We start from the raw sequence: 22,295 nt of genomic DNA, 5'->3' as shown, positions 1-22,295 counted from the left end.
ACAGCATTGAGGGGATGAGTCCATGTAGGGTATCTTGGCCCTTTCCTTTGCTTTTCTTATTCTCTCTCAACCTCCAGCTCCCCCTTGCTATATTTCCATTTGTGTTGCTTTTGTGAGACTGACAACTTGTTTTCTGCTTTCTGGATAAGACCGCCCTAGGGCTCAGAAGATGTTGGAGCTGTCAGTTCTCTCCCCTTCCATTTTTATGTAAAGCAGAGCACTGTCACCAAGTTCGTCTCATCAAAACCTTGCCTGCAGTGGAATTCATTCACTTGAGATTTTGCTTGGAGGCAAGATGCTGCTCCTTCTGTTTCCTTCATCCAGGAATTCAGTTCCACCCAACTTTGTCTTCCCTTTTCCTCTGAGTTACTTGTATTTTCATGAATTTTTCCTGGAGCTTCATCGCCTCCCCCATTCCACTCTTCTTTTTTAAAGTTTCTTTTTTTAAAGCTTTATTTATAGATACACATCAGTTCTCAAATATTCTGGTATAATATGGAATTTGCTAATGGAATACTGAAAAATGACTGTTAGAGCTAATGAAATATGGGAAATGCCAAAGGATATTGTTCACCGAGATACAAGAATTATATGGCTGGCATTATATTAAGTCATGGATTATTTAATTGCACTCCATTAAGCCAGGAATGGGAGGCATGCATAGGATGCTAAGCTAAAACCAAATAAACCACACTGTATCTTAGAATAACATATGAACTCTGCTTTTAGTGCTACATTGGAATTACATTACCTCTTACGGCTCAGAAAAAAAGGAAATCCTGTGGAGAGTAAAAGTAGATAGGAGCTATTCACTTTTGTTTTGGTGATTTATTTGAGTCATCTGCTGAGAAAGAATGAAAAACTTCAGAATTGAAGAAGCTTCTTGGATGAGAAGCGAAATGTCTTCAAGGAAAAACAAAGGAAGTCCAGTTGCCATTTGAAAAAGCACCTTTGGGACAACCATGACCTGGATCAGGGGTTCCCAACCTGTGGTCCATGGTCCGGTAGTGGGCCATGGCCTGCTGGCCAATGGCTCAAGGGACAGGCTGGCCAGTGTGCGCACGTGTGCATGCACATCCCCTCACCTGTGCTAGTGCACAGCTGCAGAGTGCAAAAATGAGCCACCACTGTGCCTCAGGGCACGAAAACTGGCCGTCACTGTACCTCAGGGCATGAAAATGGGCCGTCGCTATGCTTCAAGGCATAAAAATGGATGCTGCCATGCCACGGGGCACAAAAATGGGCCACTGCGGTGCTGCAAGGTGCAAAAATGGCGACTGCCATACCACGGGGCACAAAAACAAAGCACTGTGCCATGCAAGAATGGGGCAGGGCTAGTGATTATTACGCATGTGCTGGCTCCGCCCCATTTGTGGCACATGTATGTTCGTGGCCCGGTGTGCACACACATGTGTGCACACATGTAAAATACTTCCCTCTCCCTTTTCTTCCAGTCCGCCAACCAACAAAGGTTGATGACCTCTGACCTGGATGACTGAGAATCTCCATAGCTGATGTGGTGGAATGTAGTCTGGATTCCCGGGAAGGAGGGGCTGCATTCCAGAGGACCAAGAGAGAGTGAAATTTAGATAGTTTGACAGGGAGCAAGAGAGCTAAGAACTCTCCCTAGAGGTTCTCAGAGTATATCTTTAATGATGCAAGTAATTGCTTTAGTTTGGCAAGATTTCTGTCTGTAGGTGAGGAAAATGCTTAGAGGTAACTGCACATCTTTCTTGGTTTTTGGAACCTGACACTAATGGAAAAATATTATTAAATATAAATGGAAAAAAAATGAGAATATGTTTGAAATCCTTTGCTATATAGAGGCTAAAGTGTTGGGCACGGACTGGGGAGATTCAGATTTAAATCTAGATTCAGCTATATGAAAGTATCTACAAGTAGGGTAAAAGATGTCAAGATGCCATCTACAATGGTGTGATTACAGCCTCACATTTTTTATGTGCTTTAGTGTGTGATGCACATAAAAGTGTACTTATTAATTTATTGTATGTATGTATAAATAATAAATGAATTATATTATTTATTTAATTTACTTATAATATAAATAATAAATAATATAATATAATAATTTATTATTTATATATACAATGAATAATGTATTTATTTATTGTATGTATAAATAATAAATTATATTATTTATTAAATAAATAAATAAATAATGTATTTATTATTTATTTATTTATTAAATTTATTCGCTGCCCATCTCGCTGTCTAAAGTGAATGGGTAGCTTATAAAGTAATAAAATTGGCAAATATAAGGACAACGACAAACACAAGAACAATTAAAATGACGGAGAATTAAATTAGATTAAAAAGCTACAAGCTGGAGTGGAGAGGAGGTAGTGCTTTCCTTGTCACTGCACCAAGTGCCTGCAGTGTAAAGCACCTCCATCAGGGCCCATATCAATTGGCAGAGCCAAGTCTTAAAGTAGTAGTAGTAGTAGTAGTAGTAGTAGTAGTAATAAAGTTCAAAGGGACCTTGGAGGTCATCTAGTCCAACCCCCTGCTCAGGCAGGAAATCCTACGCCATTTCAGACAAATGGCTGTTCAGTCTCTTCTTAAAAACTTCCAGTGTTGGCGCATTCACCACTTCTGGAGGCAGGTTGTTCCACTGGTTAATTGTTCTAACTATCAGGAAGTTTCTCCTTAGTTCTAGGTTGCTTCTCTCTTTGGTTAGTTTCCACCCGTTGCTTCTTGTCCTGCCTTCAGGCGCTTTGGAAAATAGCTTGACTCCCTCTTTTTTGGGGCAGCCCCTGAGATATTGGAATACTGCTATCATGTCTCCCCTCGTCCTTCTCTTCATTAAACTAGACATACTCAATTCCAGCAACTGTTCCTTCAGAAGACCAGAAGGCTGGGGGTGGATCTCACCTCCAGCAGCAAGGTGTTCCAAAGAGGGGGACACAGCAGAAAAGGTTCTTCCCTTAAAGCCTGCTGGCTGAAATTCCTTGGCTCATGGGGTCCATAGTAGGCCGTCTCTGCTGGAGCAAGTGGGGCAGGGCAGTCCCATTGGGGCAAGATGGTTCCTCAAAAATCCTGGACTCATGTCTTAAAGGGTTTTTAACAGTGATAACAACCCCTTGATTTGCACCAAGAAGCAAATTACAAACAATGCATCTCACATAAAAGTGGTGTTCTGTGTACCATGCTAGGGGTGCACCATTGCAGCCACTGTCTTGACTTTTGACATGCTCTGCAGATAGATACCTGTGGAGTAACAGATGTTCCTGGGATGCTGTGAGGTTATCAACGCTTTCTGAGCCTGGCTTATGTCCTGTCCTGAACTTGAGCAAGGAAAGTGGGATATAAATCTAATGACCAACAACAAACCTAAATGTCACATTAAGCTTTAGAAGATATTGTCTAGTTTTACAGGGAAGGTAATTGTCTTGCCTTTTATAATATTCCTTAGCTTCTTAGCTTCTGGAAGGGTATCTCCAAGAGCTACGATCAGCAAGGATGTGAATTTCCATTTGATGTCCCTCTTAGGGATAGTTTCTTGCAGACTATACTGTAAGCAGGATTCATGTTCTGCCTCTGATATCCCCCTTTTAAAATCTTTTTGATACTCTTCACTCTCATTTCTAAAGCAGCAAGTTGCATGGACTGAACAGGTATCCCACACCAGAGAGCTGAAGGGAACGATTGTTGAGAGAATCACAAAGCAATCCAAGGACTGTATGGAACTAGGCTGAAAGATGCTTTGCCGTAGGACTCCATATTGTTAAACCCTGATACAAGCCCTCTTTGGCATGGTTGCTTTCCTGGCAACAGTACATAAGTATCTTTTGGTTTGCTATTCTCTTCTTTGGGGAATTTCTGAAGTCAGATTTCCTGGAGGTGTCCCATTCAAGAATTCATCAACTTCAAAGCCAGGTTCAGAAAAGGGAGGTAGAGAAAGGATCTGGATTTAAGGGCATTGAGTAGATGCTGCTGCTCTTTTATTGGGAGCACCAAAGCATTTCCAGGTTGAAATATTAGCCAGTGACATCATTGCTGCCCAGGGGATGCCCAGTTGGAGGGTCCTTTCATGTCCCTATTAAGTTGCCCACCCAAGTAGTACTCATCTATCTACTCACGGTCACTGACTTTTGAACTGATGGGTTAGCAGGAGCTGGAGCGAGTGACGGAGCTCATCCCACTATGTGGCAGCAACTGGGTCTTGAACGTGAGCCTGCCGATTGTCACTCAGCGTCCTAACCATGTGAGCCACTGCGCTCCTATAGAGTAGATATAAAGGGGCTTGAGAATCTGATTTATGTACTAAGTCACGTATCTATCTCACTACTGTTAGCATCGATGAACAGTTGCTCTGTAGAAATTAAAACCTGGATTTTTTTTTCTTAGCCATAGTCTAAGAATACCAAGGATTAACTTTTTCCTCCTTTTTTTGCATACAACAAAGGCATTGTCAAAGCATGATTTTAACCCCTCTTCAAATGACAGTGAAATTGCCACACCCCCAGCAGAAGGTAGCAGAAATAAATATATTGCCAGATATACTGTATATGAAATCCAGGTCAACCTCCAATTGAGTGTTTCAGGTTTTGCTGATCAATTAGGGTATCTCCCTCACTCTATCCCATGTAATCCAGGTAAATATTCAGGCCAGCTAAATTTGCAAGACTGAAGCTGATGGCTGAATCTCCTCTTTTATTCTCTAAATATCTGTTCTAAAAATGCAGCCTTCAATATAATAGCACTCTATTCTGTTTAGATGAGGCGTGTCCAACTTGTGGCCCATAGGCTGCATGCAGCTCTGGATACCTAGTAATGCATCCTCACAAGATTGTAAACTTTTAACATTATTATGTGATTTATACATGTCATGAGTCTGACTAATGAAACACTTCAAACAACTTTCAGGCATGGCTTAACCTGAAAAGCCTTTATTAGTGTAAAGGAGTGTCAGCACGGCATGGAGAATGCCAAGATCTGAATTTCCCTTCCTTTGCACATAACATTCCAGCCATTTCCCCTCCCCTATTTTGGGGTCATGATTCACATCTTCCAATTAACCTGGAGGGCAAAGATTCACTTCCGTTCCCTTCCGTGGGCTTTTCTCTCCTCTCTCATTCTCATGAGAGTATACTGTATACATAGCCCAAAACAATTCCTTTTCACTCAATACGTTTCCAGCAAACCAAAAGTTTGGACACCCATAATTTAGATAGGCCATTTTTTAAATCTATGTCAGTTTCACATGCAATATAATTTCAAGTGTCTTTTGTCATAATGTTTTGCAAAATTATATCCCAGTCCACTTGAAACTTTTTTTTTGTATCTATTTACCAGAAGTATGAATTTGTAGCCACTCATGACTGAGGGGTCCTTGGTGCTCTCTGAGCTTGATTGTTTTCTTGCGGACATTTATTACCCAAACTAGGTAACACCGTCAATGCTTCTTCCAAAGATGCTTTTTTTCACAAGGCAACTGGACTTTCTTGTTTTTCTTTGAAGATGTTTCACTTCTCATCCAAGAAGCTTCTTCAGCTCTGACTGGGTGGTGGGATAACTGTGACCTGAATGACTGAGAATCTCCATCAGTGCTTGTGATGGAAATGTATCTACAGGCAGAATTTTCCCCATTTGCATGGTTTTGGAAGCATTTGATGATCATATGTGGTACCTATATAATAAATAAATAATTTGTATTCTCCTTTATGTCATATCTCTTTATGACACTCATATCTGCTGTGCTGCATCATTGTAGTTTTGGTTGGGAAATACTGTTCCTGGGAGGATTGAGTGTATGGAATGTATGTTAAGAGGTTATAATACCAGTAGTATAATACTAGCAGGGTCATTTAAGTCCTGAAAGTGGGCACCTATCTTAGGCAGCAGCGTTACAGGAAGGTGCTGAAGGTAGATGATCACTTCAGTGAAAAAGCCTCATACTGAGCAGGAGAAGGAAATGGTGAAGCACTCCTGTATTTTATCAAGAAGACTGCAAGGATATACAAGATAAAGTGACTGATAATATAGTGTCATAAGATGAACTCCTATGGTTGGGTGTCATTCAATAGGCTACTGAGAAAGAGCTCAGAATCTTTCAGAGAACTAATGATGTTTATGACGTGGCTAGATTAAAGCCTTTGGGATGTCTAGTTACTGAAGATGACAAGCAAGAAAAGAAAATCTGAACCTTCAAAGACTGTATAACAGCAGGAAGATGGAATATAACAAGCTTGAAGATAGGAATGCTCAACACAGTGACAGATGACATTGCTATATATTGACATGTTAGTGAATTGAAATGGACTGACGTTCTTAGCCAGAAGATCACACTGTTTTATTACTCAAAACATGATAGTGGGGAAAAATATCTTGCAATTATTTTCCTGCTACTGAAGGGTCAGTTCCAGTCAGTAGTAATGGTGAGGAGAGAACTTCCTGGTGACTTCTGCTTTGTAGAGGGCCTCAGGACTCTGTCCTCTCTCCAATTCACTTTAACATTCAACTTAAACTGCTGGAGGAGGCCATCCGTTAACATAAAGTTTGGTATCATCAATAAGCAAATGATATCCAGCTTTACTTCTCATCCTGGGTTGAGCAGGAAGCATATGAAAGTGCTGATCCAGTGCTCAGAAGCTCTCAGGATCTGCATGGCAAAGAACAAACTTTCATTCTTCAAAATAGACTGGGTTTGGTGTTGTGAGCCTATGGATTCCAGGAAAATTCCATCACTGGATTCCATCATTCAGAAGTGGTCCATAGCTTCTTATTATAATAATTCATGTTTCAAGAGCAGATGACAGATGTGGATAAGAGAGCTTTTGTGCAATTATATCTTTTGTGTCAACTCTGAGCTTTCCTGGACTGTGAGACCTGCTCACAGTCACTGATGGTTGAGTTACTTCCATGTTTCAACTAATGAAAGATGCCTTACTTGGGATCCTTGAAAAACATCTGGAAACTGCAGCTGGTAGAAAATAAGGTAGCCCAGGGACAATATGTGTATTGCAGTGAAGTGTATTGCACATCCCTCTGTGAGGATTCTAAACTGGATGGATGGATGGATGGATGGATGGATGGATGAATGAATGAATGGATGGATGATACATAGCTAGATAGCTAGAAATAGATAGATAAATAGATAGATAGATAGATAGATAGATAGATAGATAGATAGATAGATAGATAGATAATACTCAGATGACACTGTTGCTTCAGAATTTGTATTGATTACTAATTTGGGCTGAGGGTTATTTTATCTGTTTACAAGCATCATAAACAAATAATGATCCAGGATGTGCTAGATTTGTTTACAGTTCAAGCTGGGTTAATGGATGTGTGAAATGGTATATAGGGTTTCCTGCTTGAACAGGGTTGGACTAGAAGACCTCCAAGGTCCCTTCCAACTCTGTTGTTCTGTTCTATTATTTTCTTTTCTGTTCTGTTCTGAAATTGAACTCAACTCAGGATGACTACATAAGCATATTCTTGAAATTTGCTTTGCAGCAATACAGATGGTTTACCACAACCTTGTTCCTGATTTGAAGCTTCCCTGCATAACCTACAACTTTGGGATTCCCTTGTACTACAGTATGATGGACCCTGCTTTGCTTCTGAATCTTGAGACACTCAGTCTGCGATGTCTCCCTTGAACAATTCCCCAGATACCTCCTTAGATGTCAGCTTAGGGGAGGATGAGCCAATTTCTGGCACATCAGGAATTGAGTTGATTGATGGCTTTGAGTGGTTGGCTAGTGGGGAGTTGGCTGAGTTTCCAGCTGGGGAAAGCTTACAGTGGCAGACAGCCGGCAAAGAGGAGGAGGAACTGCTTTCTGCATCTGGTCTGAGAACACGTATGGCAGAGAAAAGGCAGGAACAGAGAAGATCAGCCAGAATACTCAAGAGGAGAAGGCCCCACCTATCTTGATGGGCTGCACTGGAAGCTGACTATTTATCATAGCAGACATATGGAGGCATTGCTGGGAACAACATGTTTGTTCTCTAGCTGTGTGTTTGATTGTTGGAATTCCTGCTTCACTCTGGGTTGACACCATGTTTGGAATTGAATCGTGCCTTGGAGACACTGAACTTTTCTTGCCCCATGAGCTCTTTTGTTTTTGTTGTTTTGTTTTGCCTGGTGGATTTAAGGTTGTCTGGTGAAGTTATTTTGTTTGAGCAACTTTCAAGTGCCCTATGGACTGTTGGGCTATTGCTCTGTGGACTAATATTGGTTTGATTGTGGCTGGACTTGATTAGGACAGTTCAAGGTTTTTGGTGAAGGGAATTTCTGGGGAATATTAATAAAGTCACTAGACCACCATTACATGTGTGTGTGAGAGAGTAAGCGGGGCAGCACACAATTGGATGCTGCCACATAGCAGGCCCTAAACTGTAAGTGGGAGACATTGGGCTACAGTTTTGATTAATCATTTTTATCACAATCAAGTTTGCCTTTGTCCTCCAGTGGCTGCCAAAAGATCATGCCTTCATCAGTAGGAGGGAGAGAAACTGTCTGTTGATAAAATGGGCATCAAAACAGCATGTTTCGAAGAAAAGTCCAACAGGGTGAAAAATAGACAATAAACACAATCTGGGATGTCCATCCAGAAATAATTTAGTTGATTGATTTGGATTGTTTAGTATGAAGGATTTTTTTGGGGGGGGGGAAACAGTACAAGTAGTCCTTGACTTACAACTACAATTGAGCCCAGAATTTCCATTGCTAAGTAAGATAGTTGTTTAAATGAGGTTTGCCCCATTTTATGCCTTTCTTGCTACAGCTATTAAGTTAATAACATGGTTGTTAAGTGAATCTGGCTTCCTCACTGGCTTTGCTTGTCAGAAGGTGACAAAAGGTGATCATATGACCCCGGGATATTGCAACTGTCATTAATATGAATCAGTTGCCAAAAGTCCGAATTTTGATCACATGATCATGGGGATGCTGCAATAGCTTAAGAACATGACTACCTAATAGAACCCCCTGTTTCACTCACTTCTCTGCATTTGCAAACCTCTGGATAAATTAGGAAATGAAACAGATTAAGATTAAGAGTCAAGACCATTGATCAATCTGTACTGGTGTTATCAATTTGATTAGTTGCAGCTCCTCCTCCAAGATCTTGTGGGAGGGAGAGAGAGGAGACAGAAAAGATTAGCTAGATAAGATGGCTAAATAGGATAACTAGCTAGCTAACTAGCTAAATAGATAGATAAGATAGCTAAATAGCTAGCTGAGAGAGGGAGAGAGAGAGAGAGAGAGAGAGAGAGAGAGAGAGAGAGAGAGAGAGAGATCCTTGAGTTATATGAGATGGCAGGTTCCGAACTGAGCACCTCATGCTTACATAGTGCAGCATCTTATATAGGTAAATGGCAGCCATAATACTAATTGTTTATTTTGGAGAGGTACCAGTTTTTCCTCCACTTCCAAATTAGCCTTCTTCAGAATAATCTTGATTTGATCAGCTGAATAGTTTCAGTCTAATGAGTGATGGACAGCTCACAGAGTACACAGGAGATTTGACAAGGGACTCTTGTGTATCAGTTTAGTCCTCTCCCTCCCATGTCCTTGTTTTGTGTTTGGGCATGTTGAGTATCTGAATCTGGGTGCCTAAATGCTTTGTTGCATTATGTTAATTCCTCAGCAGCACAATCAAATCCATGTTGTAATTAAAGCTGTCAGTTGGAAGGCAAGCCAATGGCAGCCGAAACACAGCATAACAAATGAAGTGAAATGCTTGTGCATGTAGCTATACAATGCTTCACCAGGCATGAAATTAAATAAGTAATTTGATGTTGACATCAGAAATTGAAATGATACCCACTGTTCCTTCATTCTGTCAGACCTGCATAAACAATAGCCAGAGCAAACATAAGCGGCATACGGCGCTTCACCATTGCGACTCCTCTCGTGTAATTCACAATATATATGCAAAAATGGAATCGTGGACTTCCCAAAGGATATACCCGAAGGATATAATTTCTTTGGGTTCTTGATGAGCTCCTAAATGCAGAAGGGCGGCTGCTTTGCGCATCCCAGTGCAGAATGCTCTTCAAAACATTCTTTATTTTGAAACAGCCCTGCAGCCAAAGGCCTGAGAACGTTCTCATGGATTGCTAGTTATTTATGAAGTCGAATCTCTGTGAGAAGATCTTTTCTCGTTCTGCTTGTGGGCATCCCAATCTGTCACAACATCTTTGTTGTTAACTGTTTTGTTTTCATTTGGGAAGAGACAAGAAACTGCACACTGGCCAACAGTTTGCGCACCAAGGAAAATGGGGGACTTCTTAATAAAGTGCCAAAGCTTGTACAAGAAGAGATCACTGCCTCCCAATTTACAGACTTAAATGTTGCTTGAGGGGGCTCCTTCCATCTCTTAGTCCAAACAGTGCTATTCTTATTCTTCTAAAAGGCAAGAATGGCTTTTGTTCTCATTAAAGCTATTCTAGGTCAAAATTTACCTCTAGGACCAAATCCTCTCATCTCCATTTGACTACCCTGTTCTCTGGTGTCAAATTTAATGAGGGTATTTTGGCAGTTTGGGACAAGAATCGATATCAGAAAGGTTTTTAAGGGTTTGTTGACTAATGACAGCCGTGGCCACGTTGTCTCCAAACTCGGGCACCCCGAGTTTGTTGTGGAGCTGATGAGAACTGGATCCCTGAAGGCATATTTTCTCTTCAAACAAGTCCTGACATGATTCGGAGGAGGGAAAGTGGGATGTATATTCTGAAATAATACATACTTATAGTAATAGGTTTATTTGTTTGTTTTGTTTACAATATCCATACAGCCACCCATATCTTACCACTCTGGGCAGCTCCCAAACATAAATTAAAATAATGTAAAAATATATTAAAACTACTAGAACCAAATGAATAATAATAATAAAAAAATCTGGCATCAAGCTTCTGACATGCAGTCATCTCATCCTATCCCAGTGCTTGGGGGGAAACCACAGTCTCAGTGCTTTTTCAGAAGGCTAGGAGAGTAGAGGCCTACTTAATCTCAGGAGCTAGAGTGTTCCATAGGGCAGGGACTGCCATGGAAAAGGCATGCCTCCTAGTTCCCATCAGATGGAAGTGTTTAGGAGAAGGGACTAAGAGCATTTCCACCCTATCTGACCTGGTAGGAGGGATAGATAGCCTGATCGTGTGCCAAGTAGGGCTTTAAAGCTAATGACCAGCACTGTGAATTGCACCTAGAAAGAAACTGGAAGCCAGTTTAACTCACCCAATAGAAGTATTACATGGGCAAACCTAGGGGCTCACATCACAGTGCGTACTGTTGCATTCTGGAGCAGATGAAATTTCTAAGTGATCTTCAAGGGCAGCCCCATGTTGCAGTAATCCCAATGGGAGGTGGCCAAGGCCTCCTGGTCCAGACAAAGATAAAGGCCTCCTGGTCCAGACAAAGATACAATTGGTGCACTAGGCAAATTTGTCCAAGGTCCCCCAGCTAGCCACCGGCTCCTTGAGCAGGAGCTTTTGGGTCTAGGAGGACTCCAAAGTTGCATACCAGATTAATTTGAGGAAAAACCATTCCATTCAGAGTCAAAGATGAAATGTCATCTGGATCTGGGGGTTCAAAAATCCAGAGCCATTCTATCTTGCCATCTTGGTTGCATTGAAACCAGTTTCTCCCCATACAGACCCTTATAGCCGCCAGGCACTTGGTCAGCACTTTTGCAGCATCACCTTTCCAGCTGGGGGTGAAGATATAGAATTGAGTCTGATCAGCATAATAATGATACTGGACTCCAAAGCAGTGGATGACTTCCCTAACTGTTTCATCTAAATGTAATAAAGGAGTGGTGAAAAGTTCAAGTCCTGAAGCACCCCTCATTGCAGAGATGTCGGGCTTGGCTTCTCCTCTTACCAACACTGACTGGAACTGGCCACAGAGGAAGGAGAAGAACCAGCATAATACCGTGCCTCCTGCTCCCAACCCCAAACCGGTCCCGAAGGATACCATGGTTGATCGTATCAACAGCTACTGAGAGGTCTAAGAAAGCCAAAAAGGCTGCACACTCCATCCTGAGGCTTCCAAAGGTCTTTGAGAAGTGCAATCAATGCTGTTTAAAAGAAAACACATCCAAAATGTGTATTTAATATAATACATTCAGACTTTTTGCTTGTATTTCAAAACTGAAGTTAGGGGCCTGGAGGCTAAGACATATGAAGAACAGTTTCAGGGATTAGGTATGTCTGGTCTAGTGAAAAGAAGGACTAGAAGAGACATGTTGGCAGTGTTTCAATATATTTAAAGGGCTGCCCCAAAGAAGAGGGGGTCAACCTATTTTACAAAGCACCAGAAGGCGAGACAAGAAGCAATGGATGGAAACTAATCAAGGAGAGAACCAACCTAGAACTAAGCAAAAATTTCCTGACAGTGAGAACAATCAACCAGTGGAACAGCTTACCTTCAGAAGTTGTGAGTGCTCCATCACTGGAGGCTTTTAAGAAGAGACTTATTCTGATGAATATAGCTAGCATAGGATGATGTTGAGGATGAATGCACATTAAAGCGATATTGGGCATATAAATTACTCCATCTATTCACCCATCCATCCCTAACTACATTGATTTTATTAAACCCTGAGCACAAACACGTACCTTTGAAGGAAACAAAGAAGCTTTGTGTCCCTAATTGTGTTGATCAAGAGCAGCCTAGATCGTCCCTGCAACGTTCAGGATTAATATAATGTCAGTGCTTATATTTAAAAAAGGCACACTCAACTAACTACCCACAACCCTACAGCAGATTGCAAGCTCCCGCTTCCTGGTTTTGCTTCATTGGCTTACACTGATGAATCTCCCTGTGCTGTGCAGAAAATATTTCCTGATCCTCTTAACACATTAGGGAAGCTAATTAGCATCCAAACTTCCGGTGAAATGGGCCACTTCTAATGTTGCCTCCCATTAAGTCTGATTTACGCCAGTGCAACCCTGCTTGTTTTTCCCCAAGCTACCTCATGAGATCATATGGAGAAGCTCATTGTGGTCAAGGCTGGGTACAAATGCAGTGTGGAGTAGCCAGCAATCCTGTCCACTCTCCCTGCAACCTGGTGGGAGGGTTTTCTTTCTCTTTTTGCCGTTTTTTTTAGTTCCTATAAAATGATGAGAGTGACAGCTGTGATGACAACTAGGATGATGCTATTTAGAGGTTTCTAAAGCATACGTGCTTCCAGTCAACTCCTGAGTCCCAAATGAGATAAGAAGGCTTCAAAACAAGGTGACATTTACTCTAAAAGAGGCAGACAGATCTAAAGTCACCCTGTTCTGAACTAAAATGCTGTATGAAGTTCCAGTCAGGATTGTGATATATATGGAGCAATGTGGTGTTGAATATGGAGCAAGTAGGAAGTACAGATAGTCTTCGAATTATGACCACAATTGGAGCCCAAAATTTCTATGGCTAAGCGAGACATGTGTTCAGGGAGTTTTGCCCCATTTTATGACCTTTCTCGCCACAGTTGTTAAGCGAATCATTGCAGTTGTGAAGTTAGTAACACGGTTATTAAGTGAATCCGGCTTCCCGATTGACTTTGTTTGTCAGAAGGTTGTAAAAGGTGATCACATGACCTCGGGATAGGGCAACCATCCTAGATATGAGTCAGTTGCCAAGCATCTCAATTTTGATCATGTGACCACAATGATGCTGCAATGATCGTAAATGTGAAAAACATCATAACTCACTGTTTCAGCACTGTTGCAACTTCGAACAGTCACCTAATGAACTGTTGTGATGAACCGTGGTGGCGCAATGGTTAGAATGCAGTACTACAGGCTACTTCTGCTGACTGCCAGCTGCCAGCAGTTCGAATCCCACCAGACTCAAAGTTGACTCAGCCTTCCATCCTTCCAAGGTCGGTAAAATGAGGACCCAGATTGTTGGGGGCAATAGGCTGACTCTGAACCAGAGGTCCCTGACCTTTTGGGCACCAGGGACAAGTTCCATGGAGAGAGGCTTTTCCGCAGACCAGAGGGTGCGTGGTTTTGTGTGCTGCCTGCATCCTGAAGATGGGGATTTGCTTGTTTGTGCAGACCAGTTGCTGGCATGCCACAGCCCAGTACTGGTCCACGGCCTGGGGGTTGGGGACCCCTGCTGTAAACCACTTAGAGAGGGCTGTAAAGCAACATGAAGCGGTATATAAGTCTAAGTGCTATTGCTATTGTAAGTCAAGGACTCCTGTACATCAGTGTTTCCCAAACTTGACAATTTTAAGGCATGTGGACTTCAACTCCACCTGGCTGTGGAATTCTGGGAGTTGAAGTCCTCATGCCTTAAAATTGTCAAGTTTGGGAAACACTGCTGTATATGCTGGTGCAATGACTATTGGACACACACATACATAAACATGCAAATGGGGGATGGGGAGAAAGACTTGCTTGAAATGCCCACGATGAGGGAAAAAGAAGGATTCAGTAACTGAAAGGTTATCCTTGAATCAGAAATCTTGAATTAAGGTTAATTCACTGCTCTCTCCAGTTGTGATCCTTGCCAGGAGACTATTGGTCATTTTCGTAAAGACACATCTTGGCAAGGGCTGTCCTTATGAGGACAAGGCCTTTCAATAATTGACTGAGTGGTGTAGAGCAGGCCAGAGATTGGTACAGAAAAGCCATTCAAAGAAGAAGGTAGAATAAGAGTCCTTGGAAATTACGAGGAGTCTTTTGAACGGTGCAGCGGTGGTCTGAGCAGGTTATTTCCATGACTGAGAGATGAAAAGAAACACAGGGCAAGTTGTTGATGATGGATTTTGATAAACTCAGTCAAAGAATTCTGCAGGGATGTTTGCATCCCATGAGTATTTGTAAGAAGAGGATAGGGGTTCAAATTCCCAGCTGTGCCTACCATTGTGATATCATGCATTCCCCCCCCCCTCCTTTCCTGGGATGCCCCTGGCAATCTGCTTTGGAGACATTGGTGTTGCCTGAAGAAATGGACAGGAGGAGGCAATGCAGAAGAGAAATGTCTTCCTCCTTAGAAAAATGGTCAGACTGTATTAACTCTCTTGTGACCTTAGATAGTAGGACTGAAAAGAATTTATGTGTGCAGAAGCTGCTTGTAATGTTAGGCAGTGGCAATGGGATATTTATCAGGGATGAAGGAATAATTTAAAAAAAGAGTGGGTGTGACACCCCAAAGTTCTTTCTGTAAAGGAAATATTGCAGCACAGCCTCATCATGTCTAGTGTTTTGCCCAATTCACTAAGAGAAATGTGAATTTTACTCCTAAATGATAAAAATCATTTCAAAGATACAGGGAGAATCTTCCAAAAAGAATCAAACTCCATTTTTTTTCTGCGTTCATCAGGTTGACCCAGGAAAAAAAAATGTGGCTGTTTTAAAGAATGGGAGTCAGATGTTACATACAAGCATCTTTATGGCACCAAATTACAGAACCACAATTAAACTATATCAGCTCCCTTTTATAGAATACAGAATAACAGAGTTGGAAGGGACCTTGTAGGTCATCTAGTCCAATCCCCTGCTCAGGCAAGAGACCCTATAATATCATTTCTGACAAGTTTTGATGATATTCAAAATGAAGGTGACCAAAAGTCACCTCATTCTTCCTTATGCTGGGCCCACAATTGCTAAAATTGTAATCTTTAATGTCATGGGGCCTAGGAAATGTATCAAACAGAAGTCCACAGCTCCAGAGCAGGAAAGATAGAATTTCTTTCTTTCTTTACTTTTATTCAGCTTTCCTGCCAAATAATAAACCCATCCCAAGATTAAAATAATTAAAACCCCAACTAAAAAGCATGCATTCATTTTAAACCGAGATTTAAACAATTGGGTATTTATTGAAAGTCTTTAAAAATGCAATAGATGCTTTTTAAAAGATCATTGGGAGAGCCTATGAAGACATCAGCTAAATAAGGCTAGCAAAAACCACAGGGAGTAAAAAAGAAAAAACAACAACACAGTGTTTTATTTTCCATGTGAAAACAAAGAGCTGGCACTAATTCATCTTCAGGCACCAAGAAAATAAGGACCCACAACTGAAAATTCCACTTTATGAGTTATAAGTTGATGCCAGTCAAGTCTTATATAAAAGGACAACTTGGGGAATAAATTCTCTAATTGGACAGATTCCCATGGGAGCAGCCTGGCTTTTCATTACTGGTTTTCTGCATCCAGATGCTTCCAATGTCAGGTATTAACATCAAATGTATGAAAGAAAAAAAATCCCTGGTTCCTACCACTACATTCCTTTTAGGAAATAAGCTAACACACTGAGGGAATAAATTGACAAGCTGTCTTGTGTTGTTACAAAGAGAAAGAAAGGGGGGGGGGGAGAAGAAAAAAATGACATCCATCCATCAAAGTCCATGGGGGAAGTTTGCTTTTGAAGTCCATCAGTTTAGGGGTCTCCCTTCTTACAAACCTTGCCTCCTGCCCACCCCATCCATACCCCCCACACAGCACAAAACTTAGCCACTGGAGTCCAGGACAACAAATGGCAGTGTGTCATGGGGGTTGGTTGATGTGTGTCTATTTAGTCTCAGCATAGGCCGAAATGCCATCATTAATTCATTACCCAGCTGCCTGTCAAATAAATTGGCAATTACACCCACCGTCGGAGCCTGGAATTTCAGTAAATAGCATGTTTCTGTTGATGGAGCCGTTGAGAAATGTTAAAAAAAGAAAAGGAGGGGGGAGGAAATTAAACAAGGAGAACATGTTTGTTTCGCTAGCAAAATGACAAGGGACGATGCTTGTCAAGGCAACGTTGGAGGGGGGGGAGAAAAGCTCTTGTAAAAGAGTCAGACAGGAGGGAGGTGGACTGGAACAGGTTTCAGAAGAAGGGAGAAACATGCAAAAATACACAGAGGGGTAACTCTCATTTGTCTATCTTTTTTCTTTTCTTTCTTTTTTTCCTTGCAGAGCTCCGCTCCTTCCAGCTTGGGAACAGGCTACTTTGTAAGTGGATCTCAACTTTTTAAGATACGTGTCTTGGAACAGTGTCAAAAAATGGTAATGCCCAAGGAGGGAGATTTTGCAGTAGACAGTATTTCAGCTGATGGGTTTGGCCAATTATTTCCATGGCTTTCACTGGTTGGCCTGCAATCCAAAACTATGACCGTTGTTTTGAAAAGAGTCTCTTGCGTTCCCACCAACTTGCTTTCTTAATCACCCCATCTTCCTTAACCTCCATTCTTCCACCCCACCCAGTAACTGTGCCCTCTCCCCCTTTATAGTCACTTTCCTTTATGTTGTTGACTTCTCCCTTTATCCAGGTTAATCCTTCCTTTTCCTAGGAGTGTTTTTCAAGGGTCCATCTAGGTTCTACTTTGTAGAAACCAATCTACTGTGACTAGAAGGCTGGTTTCATACAACACATTAACCCTGGTTAAAACGAGACTGGATTGTCAGAGATTCAGTATGGGGGGAGGGGCAGCCTTTATTTTATCTGAGCTTATTGTCATCACATTATGTCATAATATGGGTTTTGCGGAGAGGGGGCATAACATTTCATGTGAATGCAGAACTTTTATTAACCCAGCTTTGATGTTCAGCATGCTGTGTGAACCTAGCCAATTTTCTGGATATACATACACAGATATGCATGCTTGCCCTTAGAAAAGGGATTTAAAGATTCACTGAATAGATCTGAAGTGGTGGTCCTACCTCTTTAGCTACCCCATGAATCTTAGGACTTTTCCCTCTTCCCTGTAGAAAGGCCTATCACTTTCTAATCTAGGCTGAGGCCTCTGGTAATAGTTTAGTAGCTTGTTCATCTCCACATTCCCAAGTATTTCACCTGCTCCTTTGATTAAAGTCCTGAGCCTTGGATATCATCTATGGAAGAAGGGTAAGATGGGAGCAAAACGTGTCTTTCTAGCTTACATGGTGATTGTCCAATGAATCCCAGGCTCCTGTGTGAAAAATAAAAGAAAAAGTGAGGTACAACTAATCAAGCACTGTATACAATTAATAATATATTCCTATTAAATGCAATGCAAATAAGTTGCGCAGAGCATCTAACCTGCTGGACTCACATCCAATATTTGGCCAGGACATTCCCAAATAGTCTTGAGAAGAACAGTACAAGTTAAGAAATGCTGTTTCCTTATATCCTGAATGAAAGAGCAAAAGAAATGAACTCATGTAGATAAAGCTCCATTTTTTTGTGTTTTCTTCTATTAATGAATGTTTAAATAAGGATTATCCAGCTGACTGGAGAATATATTTTCATACAATAGTGACATCAGTTTCTTGATTCTGCATGATATGTGTTGATTTTAAAACAAGTTTGAATGGAATGTTTTAATGTAATAAAAATACAAGTGGGATCATTGGGATATATGAAGCTCCCTTTGATAGATTTTCTTATTCATTCTTTCATGCATATTATTATGTGACCACCCAACTCAAACTATGTGACTAGGGAAAAGAAGGAAGGGAGGCAGGGAGGAAAGGAAAGGAAAGGAAAGGAAAGGAAAGGAAGAAACGATAACTAATTGAAATATATTAAACAATAAAATGCTAGAGAGAACTGAAAATTGCCACAATCCTAAGGGAATACTTTGTAGCTCAGTTTGCAGGAATTGATGGAAATTGGCATTTTAGAGTAAAACGGGGGCTTTTCCAGCATTATCTGGTGATCTCAGGAACTAAACTTGATAGATCTGTCATGCAAGAGGCAGTATGACAAAGGTATTGGACTAGGATGGAGGAGACCTAGTTCAAGGTCATTTCCAGACATGGAGATTCACAGAGTGCTTATGGGTCAATCCACTACCTCAGTCCAACCTGCTACTTGCAGTTGTGGGATGAAATGAAAGTGTCTTGAGGTTGTGGAGAAAAGGAAGGATATAAATTGATGAAGATGAAAGTGCTGATGGGTCTCCGTAGTGTTTCTCACTGACCACGTGCTTAGAGCTGTTTGGGAACTGACTTCCTATGGATGAAAAAGAAACATGTAAGAGGAACATGTATTCATTGGAAAACTCATTCCTTCTCAGAGGTAAGAGTTGAGAAACAGAAGTAGAAGCCTCCAGCGATTGGTGGCATCCAAGAATCAAAGATTGTGTGTCCTCGACCAAAGGTTATTCATTTGTCTGGATAATGGCTTATGGTTGCCTGGTTATTGTTGTCTGGATGATGGCTTATGATTATAGTTCTCCCTGGTGAGAGTAAACAAATGGGCAGCTTGTACGGGAAACCAAGCCATCTTTACTGACTGCAGAATAATTCATGTTGCAGTGGAAGAATCTCAACTCTTGATGTTGCAGTTTTCACATTTTTAGCCCTGGTAGACCCTGACTACAGGCCACAATTGAGCCTAACATTTCTATTCCTAAGCAAGACAGTTGTTAGGTGGATCCTGCCCCATTTTATAACCTTTCTTTGCCACAGTTCTTAAGTGAGTCACTGAAGTTGTTAAGTTAGTAACACGGTTGTGAAGTGAATCTGGCTTCCCCATTGACTTCGTTTGTCAGAAGGTCACAAAAGGTGATCACATGACCCTGGGACCAGTGGTGGGATTCAAATATGTGAACAACCAGTTCTCTGTGTGGATGCTGCTTCCGGAAGTCCATTCTGGGCCTGGGCAACAAACAATTAGCTAACGGTTCTGTCGGAGTGGTGCAAACTGGCTGAATCTCACCACTCTAGAACTGTCATAAATATGAGTCAGTTGCCAAGAGTCCGAATTTTGATCACGTGACCATGGGATGCTACGACAGTCTTAAGTGTGAAAAATGGTCATAAGTCACTTTTTTCAGTGCCGTTGTAACTTTGAACAGTCATTAAATGAACCATTATAAGTCGAGGACTACCTGTACTCTCATCTTTCTTTTGACCCTGTGCAGGAGCCAGGACTGTGATACATAAGAATAAACAGTAGATTTCAATCCACCCTGGTCTCTCTTTCATCTCTCTATCTCTGTCTCTCATCTTCTATTTATCATCATCAACTAAACATTTATGTCCTTTGTTTTCACTCTCATTGCTGAAGAGACTTACCGGAAGAGTGAAACCTGTTTCACAGAAGTGATGGTTAATGTAATTCCGGCTCAGTTTTCCCTGAATATCAACAAATGAAGTTAAACTGACTTTCTATATATCATCTGGCTGCTTGACAGCAGTGCCTCTTCCTTCCACAGATATCCTTCTGTCTTCAGTTGCTGAGGAAAATAAACATTTTTAGCATCCCATGCCTCGTATAACTCCCCCGAAAGCAAGATGAGGTGTCAGTGACTACATCTGTCAGGAAATCTACAGACAGCTCAAGCTGTCAAGAACAGGCATGCTATGTGCTAATAATGCATGGCTGTCTTTTCTTTGCTCACCAAGCTGGCATTTGCAAAGTACAAGCCACTTTGTATGAGCTTACAGGAGTGCGCGCGCGCGCGCGCGCACACACACACACACACACACACACACACACACACAGTTTCCTCCCTAGCGGCCTCTGTTATGGATGTATCACCTCAAAGCTCTGAAGATCCCAATGCATTCCAAATACCAGAATGAATGTCATTAATTAATTTGACCCTGTCTTAATATTCTTAATGTTCAAACATTTTTTTGTGGCTTAGAGTGTGGGGTGAACCCAGCCCGTTCAATTAATTTGTGGCTGAATCTGTTGTGCAAGCCAAGAAGGTGGGTTCATTAACCAGGTTAAGTTGTCTTGTACACTGTGATAATCAGACTAAGAGTCAAGAATATCATCATAGAATATCAATCCAAAAATGTCTTTATTACCCAAGACTTGGCTAATTGACCTCTTCTTCACAGGTTTAGGAATTAGACCACATATTCTTTTGCATATTTCATTTATACCTATTGCTGGCTTGCTTATGTGAATGCTTGTACTTTGTCTGCCATTTATTTATTTATATTATTTTGACTTAGATGCCACCTGGCTCCAGTCAACTGTGGAAGGTTCATAACACAAAAAGAGAGTAAATATGCAATCCAGATACAAAGGATAGCAATAAACAAATGGCATGTCTAGGGAACACAACATACTTCATATTCAGAACATGAGATTCTGTCCATCCTAGCTCAAAGTTTAGGAGAAGAGCTGGGTCTTTCAGACCCTCCAGAACACCATCAGGTTGGGGACAACCTGGATGTCAGAGGGAGCCTCATTCCAGAGAATCGGCACCATAACAGAGAAGGCATGTTTCTGGGTTCTGATAGATAGCATTGCTTCACTGAAGAAATCTGGAGTATGCCAACCCTATTGGAATGAACCAGCAAGACTGATATCTTGGGAGTTATGTGATATCTCAAGTAGCCAGGCTCTGTGCCACGTAGGTGACTTTATAGGTGACTAGACAAATCATGGCCCCTTGGGACATTGTTTTTGGGATAATTCACTACCTGAAAAGAGAAACAGAATGACCACAGGTTGGAAAAATAATGGAAACAGGAATGACTTCCTGCCTATTTCCCCATTGACTTTCCATGTGGGAAGCTGGCATGGAGCATTGAAGGCGATGATCATATGACTATGGCAGTGTGACTGCACAGCAATGCTGAACTGCCACAACTTTGCCAAATTTCAATCCCACGGGAGTGATGAGTCATAGATTATGAATGCATTCTTTAAACTAACCCATTTGAGATACATTGCTTTAAACATTGTTGCCCTAAGATGCACCGATTCACTTTGTTGCCACAAAGAAGAGGGAGTCAAGCTATTGTCCAAAGCTCCTGAAGGCAGGACAAGGAGCAACGGGTGGAAACTAAGCAAGGAGAGAAGCAACCTAGAACTAAGGAGAAACTTCCTGACAGTTAGAACAATTAACCAGTGGAAGAACCTGCCTCCAGAAGCGGTGAGGGCGCCAACACTGGAAGTTTTTAAGAAGAGACTGGACAGCCATTTGTCCGAAATGGTATAGGGTTTCCTGCCTGAGCAGGGGGTTAGACTAGATGACCTCCAAAGTCCCTTCCAACTTTATTTATTATTATTATTATGGATCTTCGCACAGTCAGCCAGATGTTCAGACTGGATTTGGCATTTTGTCTACCTATCGAGTCCTTACCCAGGACCTGGGATAGGCAGATGTGGATGTTTGATGGTATTACAGGTATCGTCGCAGGATGGAAGCAGTTCCTAGTAAGGCCGCCTTTTGCAATTGACTAATAGCGAATTTGTCAATGCCAATGGTGTTCAAGTGGTGCTCCAGTTGTTTTGGGATTGCACCCAAGGAGCCTATTACTATTGGTACTACCCTTGCTTGCTTTTGCCACAGTCTTTCTATTTCTATTTGTAGGTCTTTGTATTTTGTTATCTTCTCCAGTTCTTTCTCGTCTATTCTGCTGTCTCCAGGCAGTGCCACGTCCACTAT

At 41.5% G+C, this 22,295-nt stretch overlaps 1 protein-coding gene across 9 annotated transcripts in view; it reads left to right on the top strand.

Annotated features, from left to right (window-relative positions):
• The window catches only part of AUTS2 (activator of transcription and developmental regulator AUTS2), a 675,541-nt gene that overhangs the window by 117,236 nt on the left and 536,010 nt on the right, over nucleotides 1-22,295 (top strand). For 8 of the 9 annotated variants that reach the window (XM_039342048.1, XM_039342066.1, XM_039342057.1 and 5 more), the window contains exon 3: nucleotides 16,876-16,911. The exons of the other annotated variant lie outside the window; for it this stretch is intronic. In XM_039342048.1, coding sequence (XP_039197982.1) covers nucleotides 16,876-16,911 — 36 coding nt within the window. The remainder of the gene's footprint in view (nucleotides 1-16,875; nucleotides 16,912-22,295) is intronic. 9 annotated transcript variants of the gene reach the window in all.

This window comes from Crotalus tigris, unplaced genomic scaffold (assembly GCF_016545835.1).
Source record: "Crotalus tigris isolate CLP2741 ecotype Arizona unplaced genomic scaffold, ASM1654583v1 scf7180000017550.10884619, whole genome shotgun sequence".
Classification (NCBI taxonomy): Eukaryota; Metazoa; Chordata; class Lepidosauria; order Squamata; family Viperidae; genus Crotalus; species Crotalus tigris.
This window is presented reverse-complemented; position numbering and strand designations above follow the sequence as displayed.